This window comes from Calliphora vicina, chromosome 5 (assembly GCF_958450345.1).
Source record: "Calliphora vicina chromosome 5, idCalVici1.1, whole genome shotgun sequence".
In the NCBI taxonomy this organism is placed as follows: Eukaryota; Metazoa; Arthropoda; class Insecta; order Diptera; family Calliphoridae; genus Calliphora; species Calliphora vicina.
The window spans coordinates 72626400-72645456 of NC_088784.1; the positions used below are offsets into that span (position 1 = coordinate 72626400).

Below are 19057 nucleotides of genomic sequence, written 5' to 3' on the forward strand. Positions count from 1 at the left end.
TTAAACTATTTAAAAAACCAATTTTATTTAATATTTAAAATACAAAAAAATACGTGTTTGATATACTTATAGGTACCCTAGATGATGTGGGTCATAGTTGGAGTGGGGTAAACATTTTTTTTTTCAAAAACTAAATTTATAAAAGAAATTTTTAACAAAATCAAATATTGTTTCTCTAAAATGAACAAGTAGAAATATTATAAATCCATGATGGGGCTTATAAAGTTTTAGACGATCTTCTTTAATACGGTCCACACAATTGCTTAATGACCGATGACCATGGATCTCTTGGTCTTCTTCTCCTTCTTTTCGTGGGTGAAGGTAACTTCCTCTGTAAGAAAGTTAAATGAAATTAAAAATATTTGGATTTCATTAGTTAAGGCTTTTGATATATTTTCATTGGTGGGTAATTAGAAGTAGATGAATAGTATAAAGTAAAGCTTTAACTAAACCTTTACTCCTCAATTACTCATCATTACCTACCTTCAAACTTCTGTGGCAAAGTCTTGATGGTCTCAATAGTTCTAATGTTCTTCTCGCCAGGCTCAATGATTTCCTCTTCGTACTCTTCAACGATTTCCTCTTCCTCGGTATCTTCGGGGTTGGAGCAGGGTACGGGATCATACACGGTCTTAACGGCCTTCTTAACAATGCCCTCAGAGGTAACAGTGGTGTAGTGGAACTCAGTGCCTCCCTGAATCTTAATGGTTTCAACGGTGGTTACATCACCAGGATTTTCAGAGGGTACAACCTTCTTGGTGCCCGATTCCGATCTTAATTTCTTGGTGGTTGTAACATTCTTGTGCTTCTCGGCATCCTTCAAAGTTTTCTTGTACTGCTTGATTTCCTCCTCGGTCAATTCGACTTCTTCTTCCTCGTAGACGGTCTTGGAAGTGGTGATAGTTTTGCCCGATTCCAATTGGGTGGTGTAAGTGTACTCCAAACCACCGGGTACACGTTTGGTGGCCACAGTGGTAGAATCGTTTTGCACAAAGTCAGCTGGTGGTGGAGGAGCCGAAGACTTGGGTTTCTTAGTCTTCTTGGTCTTGGAGTCCTTGCCATCGGTAACATTGGATGAGGTGACTTGTCTAATATTTTGCTCGGTTTGCAAAGAGTTCTTGCGCACGGTGCGATTGTTTTCGGTGATCTCGATGTTTTGAGAAGTACGACGAGTCTCGTGATAGGTTGATTGCTGTTGCACATTGGAGGTTTGTTGAATGTTTTGCATTTGCTGGTTCTTGTTAACAGTACTGACAATCTTGCGATTGTCAGTGGAATCATTGGATTCAACAGAGCTCTTGCGAGTAATGGTCTTCTTGTTAGCAGGTTGTTTGGGCTTTGGAGCTTGACCTTGACCGGGGAAGGGAGTGCCTTCGGGCACCGAATCGAAGAAGGTCTTGGTCTTCATGCTCCTGCTGCCATCTTCATTGACGGTAGTGTAAACCTCTTCATAACCACCCTCAATGGCACGAGTCAACATGGTAGTTCTCTCATCAATGCGAATCTCCTTATTCATACGGGACTGTATGACCTTTTTGTTGGCCTGTTCCTTTTTCATATCCTCCTCGCTGACGGGCTTGGGATCCCAGAAAGTTCTGGTCGAGGTCTTAATGCCGCCATTGGGCTGAGGAGCGGTAGTTACCATTTCATAACCACCATCGATGACACGGTATTGAGTGCTGGCACCGGTCTTGGGGTCATACTCAATTTTACCATCCTCAATATCGGCTGAAGTCAAAAGTTCTACTCATGGACAAACATGTCAAGAGGAGAGCGCAGGTGTAAATGTATCAAAATAAGTGTAGAGTGTGGATTGGTGTGGTGTATAGATTTGAGATAAGTGAAAAAAAGATTGTGTTTAGAATATTTTATGGTTTTCAAAGGTGTGGTATATTTTTGTATTCAAGCTGTTATTGGGGTTAGACAAAAGCTTTAGCTTAAATTAGTTAAATATAATTTTACCAACTACTCAACTTCTGACTACTTATGTATAATTATGTATAATATTAATGGAAAACTCAACAAGAAAGAAAAATCTTTTTCAAAAAACTAATTATTGTACTTTTAAACTTCTACTGGTTGCGGTATTATTTCTATTTCCTGATGTCCATACTTGATCGATATCATTGGCATCAGACAACTGTAGTGCCTGAGCACCTTCAGTAATTGTTATTTTAATTTTCGCGACATTCTTTGTTTCGTTGTGCCAGATTTGCGAGAAATCTGTTGTGATTTCGTTGTCTCAACATTGGCTATAATTGTAGTTTTCGTTGTGATAGATTGTGTTCTTTCAGGAACATTTAGCGTTATAGTGTTATTATTGTTATTTGAAAAGCCATCTGAAATGTTGATGGGAATAAGAAAAAAAAAGATAGAAAATAGAAAAGAAATATTAAGGTTAGTTTGGTAAACAATTAGTCTTATAAACAAGTTAAAAGCTGTAGAGTTTGTGGGATATTATTATCAAATGATGGGTTTGATGTGGTAAATAAAGAAAATGATGTATGAACTAGAGCAAAAGTAAAGATTCTAAAGTGAAAAGGTGACAAAATAAAATCATGGATTCAATAATATTCTAGAAACTTAATATGTTTTAAATATAAAAAATAAATAAATCATAGTATTTCCAAATCAAATAATTTGTTATATTTCAGAGTTCTTAATCCAATTTTAATAATTCTGGTCATAGATAAATACGCATAGATTGGAAACTCTCCTGCCAAAAACCTAACTCAGTTGTCAAAACCTAAGTGGTGAGAATGTATTTGTAAAAAAACTATGTGAAAACAAAAACAGTATGTGTGATTTATTTGATTATTCTCACCATTTAGGTTTTTGATAACTGAGTTAGGTCTTTGAAATGAGAGTTTCCGATGTATGTAAATTTCTTTATGGTTCTACTGATAAAACTAATCAATTTGTTGATAACCCTTTCGACCCCAGCTTCCACATTTTCGAGTAGCACTTTAGAATGGCTGAATATTAGGCTGGCCCCGTTTGTATGAAGGAAACCCAAGGTTTCCATGTTATTAACTAAAATAAGAAGACCATTTCTCAACATTTTCTGAGCTGGATCAAAGAATAAATGGTCCTGTTTAAGGTTTTTATGATTATTTTCATTATTTCTCGCAAAGGAAACTTATGTCCCCACAAAGCGTCATATGAGGGAAGTTTCGCTTTACATCTTTAATTTGCATAAAACTGCCGATGAAGCACATAGATTGCTCACCAAAACTTATGGTGAAAGTGTTTCATCGGTATCATCGTGCTAGAGATGGTTTGTTTGGTTCTGAAGTGGTGATTTTAACACGGAGAAAAAAGATCTCCCAGGCTAGCGAAAAAAGTTTGAAGGCCAAGAATTGGAGGCATTACTCCATGAAGGTTGTTGTCCAACTCAACAAGAGCTTGCAAAATCATTGGGAGCTACTCAATCAGCAATTTCAAAACGTTTGCAAGCAACAGGATTCATCCTAAAGCAGGGAAATTGGGTGTCGTACGAATTGAATTTGAGAGAATTTGAAAGACGATTTTTCATGTTCGAAATACTACTTAAACGATATAAAAGAAAATCAGTTTTTCACATTATTACTTGCGATCATAATTGAAGGCATTACTCCATGAAGATTGTTGTCAAACTCAACAAGAGCTTGCAAAAGCTTTGGGAGCTACACAAGCTGAAATTTCAAATCGTTTGTGAGCACTAGGATTCATTCTAAAGCAGGGAAATTGGGTACCATACGAATTGAATTTGAGAGAACTTGAAATACATGACCTTTGCATGTCCGAAATACTGTTTCAACGCTATAAAATGAAATCAATTTTGCACCGATCCTTACTTGCGATGAAAAATGGATCCATTACGATATTCTGAACCAAATATCCATGGCGCTAAGGCAATGCTCTGTATTTTGTGGGGCCAAATCTGTCCAGAACATCACAGGGAACCTTTACCGAACGCAAATGATTCGTTAGAAGCGAGCAAGGACCGAAAAACGGCCAGAATATGCGGCCAGACATGAAACCGTAATATTCCGCCATGACAACGCTCGGCCACACGTTGCAATACCTGCTAAAAACTATTAAGAATGAAATGGTTAGGAAGTTTTGCCTCACCCGCTTTATAGTCCAGACCTTGGCCCTTCCGACTATTACTTGTTTCGGTCGATGCAGAACGCTCTCTCTGGGATCCGATTGTGGATCGATTCGTTCTGGTTCTCAAAATATGATCAATTCTTTTGGCTCGGAATCCATATGTTGCCAGAAAGATGGGAAATTGTCATAGCTAACAATGGCCAATAATTTGAATAAATTGTTACTGTACAAATGTTTCAAAATAAAAGCAAAAAATTTAAAAAAATCATGCATTTTTAATTCAGACGCGCAATAGTTGGAACATCCACAACATTTTTATGGCGCCAGCTTACTTAATATTTATTTGGTATATTAGAGTCTGAAAAAAATAAAGTTTCAAGAACTTTTCTTCATTCCCATGAAATATCCATTGCTCTCGAAGGGAAAATTGCTATTGTTATATTTCCATGAACTTTTCATTCACAATAGTTCATATTGTTCGTAACAGCTGTTTATTGATTACAAAATTTCATCTAAAAATTCGGAATTTTTCACGTGAATAAAGTTGATGAACGAAAAATGGGAAAGGTGTCATGTGAAATATTGATTCGCGATAGATGTGAATATCTAAAATACTTTTTTAATAAAATAATTTAATAACAGGAATACTTAAATAATAAACTTAAATTATTAAACATTCATTGCTTTCTTTTACTATTGGCATTTAAAGATTTTAGCTAGAATTACAAATGAAATGTAATAACATTTCTTCTTTAAAATCTAAACAAAAACCTGTAAATTAAATTAATATTGGAACTCAACAATTAAAATCACCCCGTCCTGTAAAAGAAAAAGCAACTCTGTTGCCAAACACAAGACATAAACATGACAATTTACACTTACATAGAGATGTAACACTCTAGCAATAACACTAAACGGAAAGAAAAATACATTTAATAAATAAAAATATAATTAAATAAGTTAATAAATAAAAATAAAAGAAATAAAAATGCTTTAAAAGATTTGAAAATTTTATTATTCAATTTAAATAAAAAAAGTTTTAAAATAACAATTTTTTGCTGGTGTTTAATGGGTTTTTTATAAATTAAAACTGAAATTATAGAAAAATAAATGTAATTTAATGAAAATAGAGGGAGTGAGAGTGGTGGAAAGGATGACAGATTTTTACAAAACACACACACAGATACAAATACATACTATTATTATCCCCTCAATTTATTTACTCATGTAACAATTTGGTGTTTACACATGAATTTGTCTTGTGTGGACAGGAACATAACACTGACAAGAAGTGTCCAAACATGATATATTCATGTGTGTCTTCAAGAAATTGTTAGCTGAAAGCATAAATTGCTTGCTAGTCAAAATGAGGGGTTTATACACATAAATGTAAAGATTTTTCAAAAAAAAAATTTTTAAAAATGTGATTTATTTAATAAATTTTAAGTGTTTTTTTTATTATATAAAAAATTGTTAATTGCTTAAAAGATGCTAAACAAGATTCTATGTAAAACTTATGGCTGATATTTATGGTATTTTAAACAATATATTTTTGGTTAAACTAAAGTTTTTTGAAAATTTTAGTTGTGTCAAAAATTTTGTTTAAATTAAATACAATAAATATAAGTATTTTTTTACTTTTTTTTCTTATAAAAAAAGTGTGTGTTTTGTCTGCTAATGTTTTTTTAAGGAGTGCTTTTATAAAGTTTTTTTTTTAGTTTTGTTTTTTTTTATAAAATGACACTACATTTAAAAAATGTATGAAAATTTATGTTTTGCTTGTATTTAATGTTTATGATAATGATGAAAAGTGATTTATTATGTGGTGTTTAGATTTTTTTGTTTGTGATTTTAAGAGCTACCCGTCTTATCTGGTTTTGTTTCTAGAGTGTGTGTGATCTTTTTCCAGATGTTGTCAAATGCATCACGGCCAGCATAGTCAACTTGACCGGATTCCCAGCATTGGCGACGCATCATTTGTTCGTATTCATCCTGTTCGGGACTGCGTGGCTCACCCAAACGCAAATGAGACAAGGCACCAGCCAAACCAGCCTACAAAAATTAAAAAAAAAGAAAGTAATACCAAGTTTTAATAATAAATAACAAAAAAAATATATTGAAATCAACAAATTCCAAATCCAATTAAATGCAACATTTAACATAAACACCCTTCCATTAGGAGCAAATATATTTATATAATAATTAGTATTAGTATTGAGTTCTGAGTACGAGGAAAGTAAAACCAAAATGTTCAGATTACCTTAAGGAAGATTACTATAAGTATTTATGTAGAAATATTTATTTATTTATGTACGTTTCTAATTCAAGAAAAAAAAATAATAAGATTTAATCAAAATGTTTCTATGTAAAAAAAATACGAAATGTATGAGACAGACGACTTCACAAAAGGCATGCCACAAAATGCAAAATAATAGAATAGATTCCAAATAGTAACTCTATGATGTGATGATGATGATAATGTTTCTTCTGTCCCGCCACATCCAAAATAACAATAACCCACAAAATGTACTATGGAGAAAACGTTAACGTTATATTACACAACGTTTTACTATATACATATGTACTTAGTAGTAAAATGATGATAATGAAGAAATATAAACAAAAACATGTACGACGTTATGAAGTCTAAATATGGTGTATTTAAGGATATATCTTGATACTAAATACTGGATGCATTTCTAAACATTTAAGTATAATAACTCCCATCACAATATCACAATGGTTTACAAGTATGTTGTATGTAAAGAGTTGAATGTATGTTTATTAGGTTGGCCCCGATTAATTCCAGGACAAATAAGGTGTCATTGTTCCCAACTGAAATTAATGTTTAGCTTGCTCGAGGAGACCATGTTCCTGGCATCAGTATTTGGTGATCTGGATCAAAGGATAAAAAAGTCCTTTGCTATTATGATTTTTTTCACATATTTCGCAAAGCAAACTTTCAATGCTATATCTGAATTCTTGTGATAGTCCCAAAATATTCAATGTTTCGTAATTTTTGACAAACATTTATTTTTTTTTAAAAAAAATTTAACAAATTTTTTTCAGTTTTTCGAAATTCAATCATTCGAAACGTATATTCTTCTCTGATCTGATGTTAGCTTATGTTCAAGCAATCACAATATGGATATCAAAAAAATGCGTAGTTTCATAAGCTCTCCATTGGTGTATAACATTTTACAAACACTTTCTAGTTCAGTTCTAGTTTAGTTCTAGTTCAGTTCTATTTCAGTTCTAGTTCAGTTCTAGTTTAGTTCTAGTTCAGTTCTAGTTCAGTTCTAGTTCAGTTCTAGTTCAGTTCTAGTTCAGTTCTAGTTCAGTTCTAGTTTAGTTCTAGTTCAGTTCTAGTTCAGTTCTAGTTCAGTTCTAGTTCAGTTCTAGTTCAGTTCTAGTTCAGTTCTAGTTCAGTTCTAGTTCAGTTCTAGTTCAGTTCTAGTTCAGTTCTAGTTCTAGTTCAGTTCTAGTTCAGTTCTAGTTCAGTTCTAGTTCAGTTCTAGTTCAGTTCTAGTTCAGTTCTAGTTCAGTTCTAGTTCAGTTCTAGTTCAGTTCTAGTTCAGTTCTAGTTCAGTTCTAGTTCAGTTCTAGTTCAGTTCTAGTTCAGTTCTAGTTCAGTTCTAGTTCAGTTCTAGTTCAGTTCTAGTTCAGTTCTAGTTCAGTTCTAGTTCAGTTCTAGTTCAGTTCTAGTTCAGTTCTAGTTCAGTTCTAGTTCAGTTCTAGTTCAGTTCTAGTTCAGTTCTAGTTCAGTTCTAGTTCAGTTCTAGTTCAGTTCTAGTTCAGTTCTAGTTCTAGTTCAGTTCTAGTTCTAGTTCAGTTCTAGTTCTAGTTCAGTTCTAGTTCAGTTCTAGTTCAGTTCTAGTTCAGTTCTAGTTCAGTTCTAGTTCAGTTCTAGTTCAGTTCTAGTTCAGTTCTAGTTCAGTTCTAGTTCAGTTCTAGTTCAGTTCTAGTTCAGTTCTAGTTCAGTTCTAGTTCAGTTCTAGTTCAGTTCTAGTTCAGTTCTAGTTCAGTTCTAGTTCAGTTCTAGTTCAGTTCTAGTTCAGTTCTAGTTCAGTTCTAGTTCAGTTCTAGTTCAGTTCTAGTTCAGTTCTAGTTCAGTTCTAGTTCAGTTCTAGTTCAGTTCTAGTTCAGTTCTAGTTCAGTTCTAGTTCAGTTCTAGTTCAGTTCTAGTTCAGTTCTAGTTCAGTTCTAGTTCAGTTCTAGTTCAGTTCTAGTTCAGTTCTAGTTCAGTTCTAGTTCAGTTCTAGTTCAGTTCTAGTTCAGTTCTAGTTCAGTTCTAGTTCAGTTCTAGTTCAGTTCTAGTTCAGTTCTAGTTCTAGTTCAGTTCTAGTTCAGTTCTAGTTCAGTTCTAGTTCAGTTCTAGTTCAGTTCTAGTTCAGTTCTAGTTCAGTTCTAGTTCAGTTCTAGTTCAGTTCTAGTTCAGTTCTAGTTCACTTCTAGTTCAGTTCTAGTTCAGTTCTAGTTCAGTTCTAGTTCAGTTCTAGTTCAGTTCTAGTTCAGTTCTAGTTCAGTTCTAGTTCAGTTCTAGTTCAGTTCTAGTTCAGTTCTAGTTCAGTTCTAGTTCAGTTCTAGTTCAGTTCTAGTTCAGTTCTAGTTCAGTTCTAGTTCAGTTCTAGTTCAGTTCTAGTTCAGTTCTAGTTCAGTTCTAGTTCAGTTCTAGTTCAGTTCTAGTTCAGTTCTAGTTCAGTTCTAGTTCAGTTCTAGTTCAGTTCTAGTTCAGTTCTAGTTCAGTTCTAGTTCAGTTCTAGTTCAGTTCTAGTTCAGTTCTAGTTCAGTTCTAGTTCAGTTCTAGTTCTAGTTCAGTTCTAGTTCAGTTCTAGTTCAGTTCTAGTTCAGTTCTAGTTCAGTTCTAGTTCAGTTCTAGTTCAGTTCTAGTTCAGTTCTAGTTCTAGTTCAGTTCTAGTTCAGTTCTACATCATTTCCAATTGAATTTCAGAAATTTCCAAGTATATTTCAGAATTTTCTTATTGAATTTCAGAAATTTCTAATTGTATTTCAGAAACTTCCATTTGTATTTCACAAATTTCAAATGTATTTCAGAATTTTCGAATTGTATTTCAGAAATTTCCAAATGTATTTCAGAAATTTCCATTTCAGAAAATTCTAATAGCAATACAAATGTCAATTTTGTAATTCTGAAATACAATTAGGAACTCTTTTTAAGTATAAATTAAAAAGTCTGAAATACAAATAGAAATTTCTGAAATCCAAATGGAAACTTCTGAAATATATTTGCAATATTCTGAAATATATTTAGAAATTTCTTGGAAAAATCTGAAATATAAATGGAAAATTCTGAAATTTAATTGGAAATGTCTAAAATACAATTAGAAACTTCTGAAATACAATTGGAAATAGTGTAGTTCAGTTCTTTTTATCAGAAAAAATTTTTGGTAAAAAATAAGTCAAAACATCGAGGGTTACGTTTTCGGAAAGTTGATTTCAACAGACAGACCTAAACATTTTGCAAATAATTACAAAAAGTTCAAATTTTTTTTAGATAAGTCAATGGCGCATTCAACATTCACATGATACCAATATTTCTTATGTTTCCTTTGCGAGAAATATACAAAAAAAAACTTAAAAAAGGACATTTTTATCCTTGAATTCAGCTCACCATACAGTTGAAACAATTTGAGAAACTGTATTTTAGAATAAATTAAACTTTTACTTTAGTTGGGAACTTCAACAACTTATTTTTATATATTTAAATATGAAATATCTTTATATGTATTGTATATATTTATGCTTTTATGTGTAGTATTCCATATATGTTAAGGACATCATCAAAATAAATAACGTTGATATATCGATACATTTGTTTAAACATCACTATTTAGGTGCACAGGTTTGTTTAACTTAATGTTTGGTTACCTCTTCTAATTTTTCATCATTTTGTTCACGTGTTTGTTTCACATTAGCAAGGGAGCCAGTGTTTTTATGTTTTTGCTCTTGAATTTTATTGCTTTCAATACTACTACTTCTGGTGGTATTATCGATTGTATTATGACTAGAATTATTATATTCCATCTCATAGTGATGTGTTTCTGTTTTTGTTAATTCTTGCTTTCGGTTATCGTTTTCTTTGTCATCACTATTTGGAGATGTTACTAAATCGATTTCACAACTACTCCTGCTAGTTGTTGTACTTTGTTCCTCTTTAGCCTCATGCTGCCTATCAAAGTCTAAATGTGTTTCTGTCTCTTGTTGAAAATCTCTATTGAAATCTTCTTCATGATGATGGTGTTGATGATGATGCTGTGACTGTGACTGTTCCATTTCATCCTGTTTACCTTGATCTACTTCCCATTTATTTTCTTCATAATAATTTTCATTGCCATTTGCAGCATCTGGCTGAGTTTGTGTGGCGCCTCCATTACTAGCTATATCCGCGTTTGTTTCCTGTTTGCTATAGTAATCTTCCCAAGGATCATGAAATTCGATTTGTTTATTAGTATATAGTTCTTGATAAGCTTGGTATTGTAAATTATATTGCAAATTTGTGGCATGTTGATGTTGTTGCTCAAAGTGCTGTTGCCGTTGCATGTTGTCATAGTTACTTTTCCATGCCATTATGTTGGGTAATGAATATCTCTATTGATTGATGGTTTGTTTTTTTTTTTTGATTTTTAATTTTATTTTGCATTTTTTTACATTTATTTAACAGATTATATTTATTGGAAAAGTGTTTTTTTTATTATTATTTATTAAGGATTTTTAAGCGAAATGTAAAATGATAGAGAGAAAAAAAAATATAACGAAAATTTATTAATTAGAAACAAAATGTTGATGAAATGAAAGAAAAAAAATAAAGAAGAGAATTTATAAGTACAAATAAAAACGATAATGGTAAAATCAAAGTTATACTTTGGTTAAAATATTGAAAACTTGAAAATTGGCCGACCTAGTTATACCAATAATGATAGAATAGATAAATATTTGTTAAATGAAATCTTAATTTTGTCATCTCTAAATAAATAATCAGAAATCTACCATCTTTACCACAAATATTTTTTAATTATTTGCCTGATTAGACAGGATTACAAAAATTTTGAAGCAAAATAAAAACAAGTAACAAGAATCATTGGACCATGGCATATTCTTTTTATGGAAATAAGTCAATACATAAAACAAAAATAGTTGCGGTCTTATACATATTTGTTTAAGCGCCAATTCGAAGCGACACCCAGGAATGATTTGAACTCATTTCAATATTTTGAACACAAATATTTGTGTTCTCAAACTATATGTATATGGACTCACAAAGAAACTATTTATTAAATTTCAGACTTAGTTTTACATTTGCCGGAAAATTTTATCAGGAAATTATTTATAAGCTTTCTTCTTAAAGTTACTTTCAGTACAAATAAAACGGATTTGTTGTGGTTTGTTTTGAATTGAATGAATTATTCGGTTATATCCATAGAGTTGTTCGATACTAGCAACAGAAAGTCAGTTGACACAGAAGAATTAGGATCTAAATAACCGACTTTTCGTCACACCAACTAAAATTCTTCAGTAGCAAGAGCAAATTTAGGTCATTTAGACTGAAGCATTTGATTAGCAATACATTTGGTTATCACAACTAAAACAATTTACTTTGGGTGACAAAAACAGACAAATGTTTATTTAAAACAGAAAATTATTGGGTGTATGACTTAAAAATGTGGGATTTACAATAGATGGCGTATCTTTTGAATTTATTTGTCATTTTGAAGGGTACATATCTGTCCATTATTCTCACTTAGTTATTGAACATTATTGAAAAAAAAATTTGTTTTTTGTTTTGCTTCGAAAATGTCGAATTTTGTACCAACGAATCGTCGAAAAGTGCAGCTGAAGCAACCTAATTGCTCACCAAAGCTTATGTAAAATCTTTTCCATCGCTTTTAATATGCGAGAAATTGTTTGTTCGATTCAGAAGTGGTGATTTTGACACGAAAGACAAAGATCGCCCAGGTCAGCCAAAAAATTTCGAAAACCAAGAATTGGAGGTATTACTCCATGAGGATTGTAGGGTTCTATAAGTCGATTGTTCGAACAATCCACTATTTCCTGAAAAAAGTCGAAAAGTCAAAATCGACTTTTTGGTCGGAAAAAAGTCGACCAATCGATTATGTTATCTCGATAAAAGTCGAAAATAGTCGATAAAAGTCGAAAATAGTCGATAAAAGTCGAATAGTCGATAAAAGTCGACTTTTTAGATTGTTAAAAAAAATATTGCACTTGCATTTTTTGTAGTGTATGCTAATATATGTAAATAATAAATAAATGTTTATAAAATAAAGCATTTTTCTACACAAAATTCTTACAACATTCTTCTATTATTCAACTATTATCGCCTTGATAAATTTCATTTTTATTGCTAAACATTACAAAAGGCGCATCAATAAATGTAGAAACCATGTATTTTTTACAAGAAATGGTAAAAAGTTGAAAAAAGTCGAAAATAGTCGAAAAAAGTCGAAAAAAGTCGAACAAAGTCGATTAACTAAAAAGTCGAAAGTTCGACTTTTCATAAATTACCAAAAGTCGAAAAGTCGACTTTTTAAAAAACGGAAAAGTCGAAAAGTCAGCTATAGAACCCTAGAGGATTGTTGTAAAATTCAACAAAATTATTGGGAGCTATTCAAGTAGCAATTTCAAAACATTTGTGAGCAGCAGGGAAATTGGCTACCATACGAACTGAAGCCGAGAGACCTTGAAAGACGATTTCGCATGTCCGAATAACCGAATCATTACTTGCGATGAAAAATGGATGCATTACAATAACCCGAAGAGTAAAAGATCGAATGTGAAGCCCGGCCAAAGTCAAATATCCATGGCTCTAAAGTAATGCTCTGTATTTGGTGGGACCAAAGGAGTCCTATCTATTATAAGCTGTTAAAATCTGGCCAGACCGTCACATTGAACATTTACCGAACGCAACTGATTCGTTTGAAGCGAAATTTGGCCGAAAAACTACCACAGACATGAAACTCATTGGGAGCTATTTAGAATGAAGTCAAGACCGTGCCCAGTCGCTTCAGAACAGAATATCCGAAATTGACTTGATTCATTCAAAAGAATGGAATTCTTTTTTATATTTTTGGAAAGCACTCGGCTAGATCTCTGATAATTTCCGAGTAATAGGCTTTTTTAAATTGAAATTTTAAAATTTTGCCATACCTTGGTCCGCTCTTTTAAAAATATAGGTATGTTTAGTTAGACAACTAAATTATCAATAACATACAAAAGATTTCAGAACAACATGAAGTATGGATCCAAAAATAAACGATTTTCAATATATACATAATTAAAAAAATAGGATATGTTTGTTGTTTTTTTGGCGAAAAGGTGACTTATCTCTTTTTTTTATTAAAAAAAAACTTTCTTTAAGAACATATAAACATTTTATGTTTTTCTGTAAGGTATCTTTACGCAGAACATTTTGGTATAAAAACCATGTCCTATCCCTTCGTAATTTGAACTACTTTTTATCAAAATTTTTACTTTGCACCACATCTTCTAAAATCCCAAAGCTGGGATAAGAAAACTAAAAGCAGCTTTGGAAACCTTGATGTGATCCATATTTATCCCCAAAGTATTTTCCCAGCCCCTATGGAAATATGGTCCCAATGGGCAACATTGTAGAAAATACCATTTTTGGGATACTCGCTCCAATTTTTAGGAATTTCGGGAGTCCCTTTGACCTTTTGACAAGGTTTTTTTACTCTTTGTTATTTAAAAGATTTTATTACATATTTATTGAGTTTCTAAAACTAAAATTTGTATCAACATTTTAATAGGATTGGAAAAATTAGGGACAATTTGATCCACATTTATTCCAAACTATTCTAAACCAATATCTTAATAAGATTCAAAAATATGTCACTTTAAAATTCCGACCTTCAAAAATATAAATAAATTTTCAATTTTGAAATGCCTGATTTACTTCCAAAAATTTTTGATTCTGCCCCATTGTGCTATGTACTAATCAATTCCAAGCTACATATGCTTGTATTTGTTATAATACAATTGGTCAATTCACAAGGTCTCTTATCAGTCATATTGTCATAATGTCCTAATATATCACGACTCAGCAGCTCGGCTTAACCGACTCTTAGGTATTCGGCGCAGGTCTCATCTGGTTGGTTACGATAACACAATAAACATAGCATACATAGTAGTATTATTTTAGGACAGTTTTTGCTAGAAAAGCAATAAAAACCATTTCGAAATATAAGGACATTATGACAATATGACATGATAAGAGACCTTGTGAATTGACCAAATGTTTTAGATTCTAAAATTTAGAGAAAAGGATTCTTAGTTACAGTAAAGTAAAAATCATACATATTTCCATTACTTAATATGGTGAAATTTTCTTTCGCATTGCCATAAAATTTAAATAATTTTCAAATCCGAAAATAAACTTCCATGAATTTCTAACAAAAATAAATCTAATAATTTGATGTTCTCTAGAAACGCCAAACATTGCTATACAACGGTTTTAGACATTTAATTTTTATTTTTTTTTTAATTTTTTTTTTAATTTTTCAACAAAATTTTGAAATGAAACCAAAACAACAGTCAACTGGCAAGTGGCCAATATTTTGGCGTTTCAGATGCTCTGAACTAAATTTTGTATACACAATTTTTTTTTTTAAATTAATTTAGTATGGGTGAATGAAAGATGCTATTCTATATAAAAGAAAAACGATTATTTGTTCGCTGAAGTAGATGTTCCAATTGTCTCTATGCGTCAATGATTTGGGTGGGGCCAACACCAAACAAATAATAATAATAATCATCATAATATTTGAGACAATTATAAACAAACAAACAAAAAAAAAAGAAACAGCTAAAATTGGAGTGTAAATACATAAAAATAAATTTGTTTAATATTGCACAAATGATAGATATTGTAAAAATATTGCAGTAACACCAACAAATTAAAATAATGGAATGGGAACATTTAAACAATAAGAAGATAAAAAAAATAAAACTGAAGGATACATTCAAATAAAAGTGCGAATTGTGAATTTGCAAAGGTGACTGACTGACTGAAGGTGGTGGTGGGTAAAGATTTGTTATAGATTTATTCAAGTCTTACCTCTGTGTCAACAATACTCTCAAAATTCTCCTGCTTGTCAGTTTCACAGACAAGTGCAAGCTTGGAAAACAATCATTTCATAATTAATTTCAAAAATTTTCAAATTAGCAAACGAGTTTAAAAGGAAAACACTATTTAAGGAATTAGTAGGACCAACAAAAGGGCACAAAAGAAATCAAGAATAAACTCAAAATTGAACATTTTAATTTTTTAATTTAAAAAAAAAAAAAAATTCAGCCCAAAAAAAGTTAGAATTACTAAGCAATTGTTTAAAGAGAACTTACCATATTGTCAGTTAAGTTTTGATGAACATGATCGAAGAAGATATTCCACCAGAGTTGTATTAAATCAGCAGCATGGGCATAATCGGTGGGTACACTGGGGGTTTTGTTTTGTGAGTTGAAGTGTATCAACCAGGGTTTCATTTTACCAGCGAAATGCAAAATCTTAATCTTATCTCTGAATTGTTTAAAGGCGGGCAAATAGCAATACGAAGCATATGCGGTTACATTGTATAAGAAAGGCAAACGTTTCTTCAAATCGCTGGTGGCCCAATCAGAGAAATATTGATTCAATAGACCCTGATCACCGCCATCGAAACTGCCGTTTTTCAAGCCAAACTCCACGATTTTATCGAAAGTTTCTTGGCTGGGCTTATAAACAAACACACCGGAATTGAAACAATCTGGCCAGCTGACATCAGGAGCAGCTGAGAATTCTTCACGTTCAAAAAGTTCATCACAATTTTGTAAAATCTAAAAACAAACCAACAATAGATTAATATAAAATACATTTTCATATAAAGTAATAAAAACTTACCAAAGTATCCGAATCCAAGAAAACGCATTTCTCAAATTGTACTAAACGCCAACAGTGTAATTTGGTGAAAGTTATGCCCAATTCGGGTCTGGACAACAAAGCCAAATTGGCCGAGTCTTGTGAATCCATAATATTGACTTCTTGCACTAGATTGTAGACATCTTTGAGTTTGCCGCGCATGGATTCTGAAACACCGGGTGTAACCAAAACGGCCAATTGGTGTTTTGTACCGGCTCTTCTTAAAGAGTGAGCCAACACTAAGGCACCCAAGGAATACGTATCATTTGTGGTTAAAGTTACCCAAGCAAAGTCTATAGTTTTCAAGAAAAGAGACACAAAAAACAAATAAACAAATTATTAATAAATTGATTTCATAAATTCTTGTACTAATTATTATTAATTTTAATATTTTTTTTAAATAAATTTATAGCTTACATGCAGCTGCAAAGCATTAGCGTCATATTTCTTGGCAAAATTATGTTTTAATATTTCTTAGTTGGGTGTTTTTTTTTTAGCAGTTTTATTTTATTAAAAGCTTAAAGATAAATTAATTTCAGAAAAAAATACAAGAATTTTCATTTTAAAACGTAATAATGTGACAATGATGTCATTGGTTAGCTTTTAATTATAATTTAGTAAATAAATTGTTTGCAATTTATTTGGTTTTGCGCATTTTTCCTGGCTATTTTTAACAAATTTGTCATGTGTATTAATAATAATGGAAAATACTGTAATGGAAGAGCTAAATTTACAATGAACTAATAATATTAGCAAACACTGTAGCTAGTGTAGTGGCTCTCTGAGAGAATTGAGCTACAATTTTGTTTGTTTTTTATTCAAATAAGGGCTGCCGTTTTGTAATATATTTACCGGTTTCTGGGATATGTTTGAAAGAAAGCAAAACTACAACATGTTGTTATTAATGAAAGAAAAATCTGCATGTTTGCCAAATATTTAACACATGTTTCAAATAAAAATAATCGAACAATATATAACCACAGTTTATTTATATATATTTATTTTATTCACAAATATTTAATAGTTTTAAAATTTGACAGATGTTTGGCAACGAAATAAATGCTTATTTCGTTAATTGATTTCTAATAAATGAGTTGAAATTTATTTAAAAATAAATTAATTTCGTATTGCAAAAATTCTTTATAATTGATCACTTTTAATTAGATACAAAAAAATATATATTTTCTATTAAAATGAAATGGAAAGTATCTTTAGTGCTTTAAAATTAATTTGAAAGTGAAATAAATCATTTAAAAATTATATACATTAAGAATTCCATTTTTTTTTTGTAAAAAATACAAAAAACTCCATGATATCAAAAGTTTTCTGTGTAAAAATAAATGCAAACAACATATGATTTAAAAAAAAACCATGACGATTTATTTATTTTAGAAAAGTAATTAGAATATATCGAGAGTATATAGTCAAGAAATTACAAATCAATAAAGTACGGGTCTTAAGAGAGCAATTCGAGAAATATTGCACCATTTATATTGCCTGGGTACATATGTATACCACCACCAGATATGTAACTGAGAGCCATAAACCTAAGTCTGTTGGCAAAAACCTAAAGGCCTTATCCTCTCCTTCACCCTCCTTCAATTCTATGTATTTATTCTATGCCTGGGTATTTCACAAAAGTTCAAAACCTTAAAGTTACTTAAAAATTGGAGAACAAAAATTTCATCATCCACCAAAACTGCTGTTAATCCGTTTAATTCAGCTTTTAAATTCGACGCCACATTATTTGCGGAATGCTTTTTAGGGAATTTATTAGTTTTAAAAATTCTAAAATTTACTTGAGAATTATTCTTAACATACTAGTTACGTGACTTGTCATAACGGGATCTTAAATCAAGATCTGTCAACTTCTTATAATTGTTCTTAACATACTAGTTACGTGACTTGTCATAACGAGTTCTAAAATCAAGATCTGTCAACTTCTTATCAACACCAAATCGTATCTTAGAATTCTATTTTACCCAGATTTTTATGACAGATCTTCATAAGTTGATTAAATAAACCTATGCCTCATTGTGTAAATGCCGGATTATCGTCCATTGTCCATGTAGTAATAACAATAAACAGACATTGAGCAAATAAGGATAAATTTAGCAGAAAATTGGTTGATTAACCTTCGTTTTACCAACACCTACCCGGGTGACATTTTCGGTTTTATTTTTTTAAATAAAATTTAGACTCACTGAACAAATTTTAGAGTTCTGTAGAATATTCAAACCTTTCCAAGTGAACAAAAACTGTCGATAATCATGTAGCTGATAAGTCCAGAGAATCGAAAAACTCTTAATAGCTAAAAATTACGTAATTAAGAAAAATAATCTAAATCCTAAAAGCTGCATAATTCTGCTGAAATAATCAAATATTTATATAGTCATATATATAATATTACTGAGAACAGAGAACTGAGTTTTCCAATACATTTTTACAAAATTTTTCCATATAAATTAGCTTCAATAAAATGTTTGAAATAAAAACAACCGGTATGCTTTCAAATATTCGGTTAAACTTCATAATGTAAATACTTTTATTTAAAGATTTAACATTTATTTAAATTTGGAAAAATACGTAATTTGTTTCGAAAAATAACTTTTTCAAATCAGAATGCATAGAAACAAATTTAAACAAATATTATTAATTAGGTAGCCAAAAACTCGTAACTCTCCTTTGTCAAATGATTTTCAGTTGCTAGTATCGAAAAAAAATCTGTGTATATAATAGGGTGATCGGTCCGGTTTTCAATAACCGGTTATAACCGAATATCTCCAATTTTATTATATAGACAAGTGATCAAAAAAGCCAGAAAACTTATTCAATGCTGTGTTATCTATATGTCCTGCAAGTACACTGAGTGAAAGATCATTTTTGATGTTTGATAAAAACAAAAGAAGAAATCGATATACTCCAAAGCATTTAAACTGCGCTTGATTCCTAAGAGATTATTTAACTTCATAAAGTCTTCAAATTTACTGACGTTAACGATCTTTGGGTCAACTTTCA

The 19057-nt window shown here is 31.3% G+C and overlaps 2 protein-coding genes across 3 annotated transcripts in view; both read right to left on the reverse strand.

Moving 5' to 3' along the window:
- The window catches only part of LOC135961846 (uncharacterized), a 35081-nt gene continuing 16024 nt past the window's right edge, over window positions 1–19057 (reverse strand). Inside the window, exons 2-3 of the mRNA XM_065513468.1 lie at window positions 484–1743; window positions 1–331 (exon numbers count right to left, since the gene is read on the reverse strand). Of these exons, the coding sequence (XP_065369540.1) occupies window positions 264–331; window positions 484–1743 (1328 nt within the window). The 3' untranslated portion in view covers window positions 1–263. The remainder of the gene's footprint in view (window positions 332–483; window positions 1744–19057) is intronic.
- The window catches only part of Gyg (Glycogenin), a 30002-nt gene continuing 16026 nt past the window's right edge, over window positions 5082–19057 (reverse strand). Inside the window, exons 2-5 of one of the 2 annotated variants that reach the window (XM_065513466.1) lie at window positions 16022–16332; window positions 15487–15957; window positions 9982–10701; window positions 5082–6144 (exon numbers count right to left, since the gene is read on the reverse strand). In XM_065513466.1, the coding sequence (XP_065369538.1) occupies window positions 5944–6144; window positions 9982–10701; window positions 15487–15957; window positions 16022–16332 (1703 nt within the window). In that variant the 3' untranslated portion in view covers window positions 5082–5943. The remainder of the gene's footprint in view (window positions 6145–9981; window positions 10702–15486; window positions 15958–16021; window positions 16333–19057) is intronic. The other variant, XM_065513467.1, reaches the window with a different exon arrangement.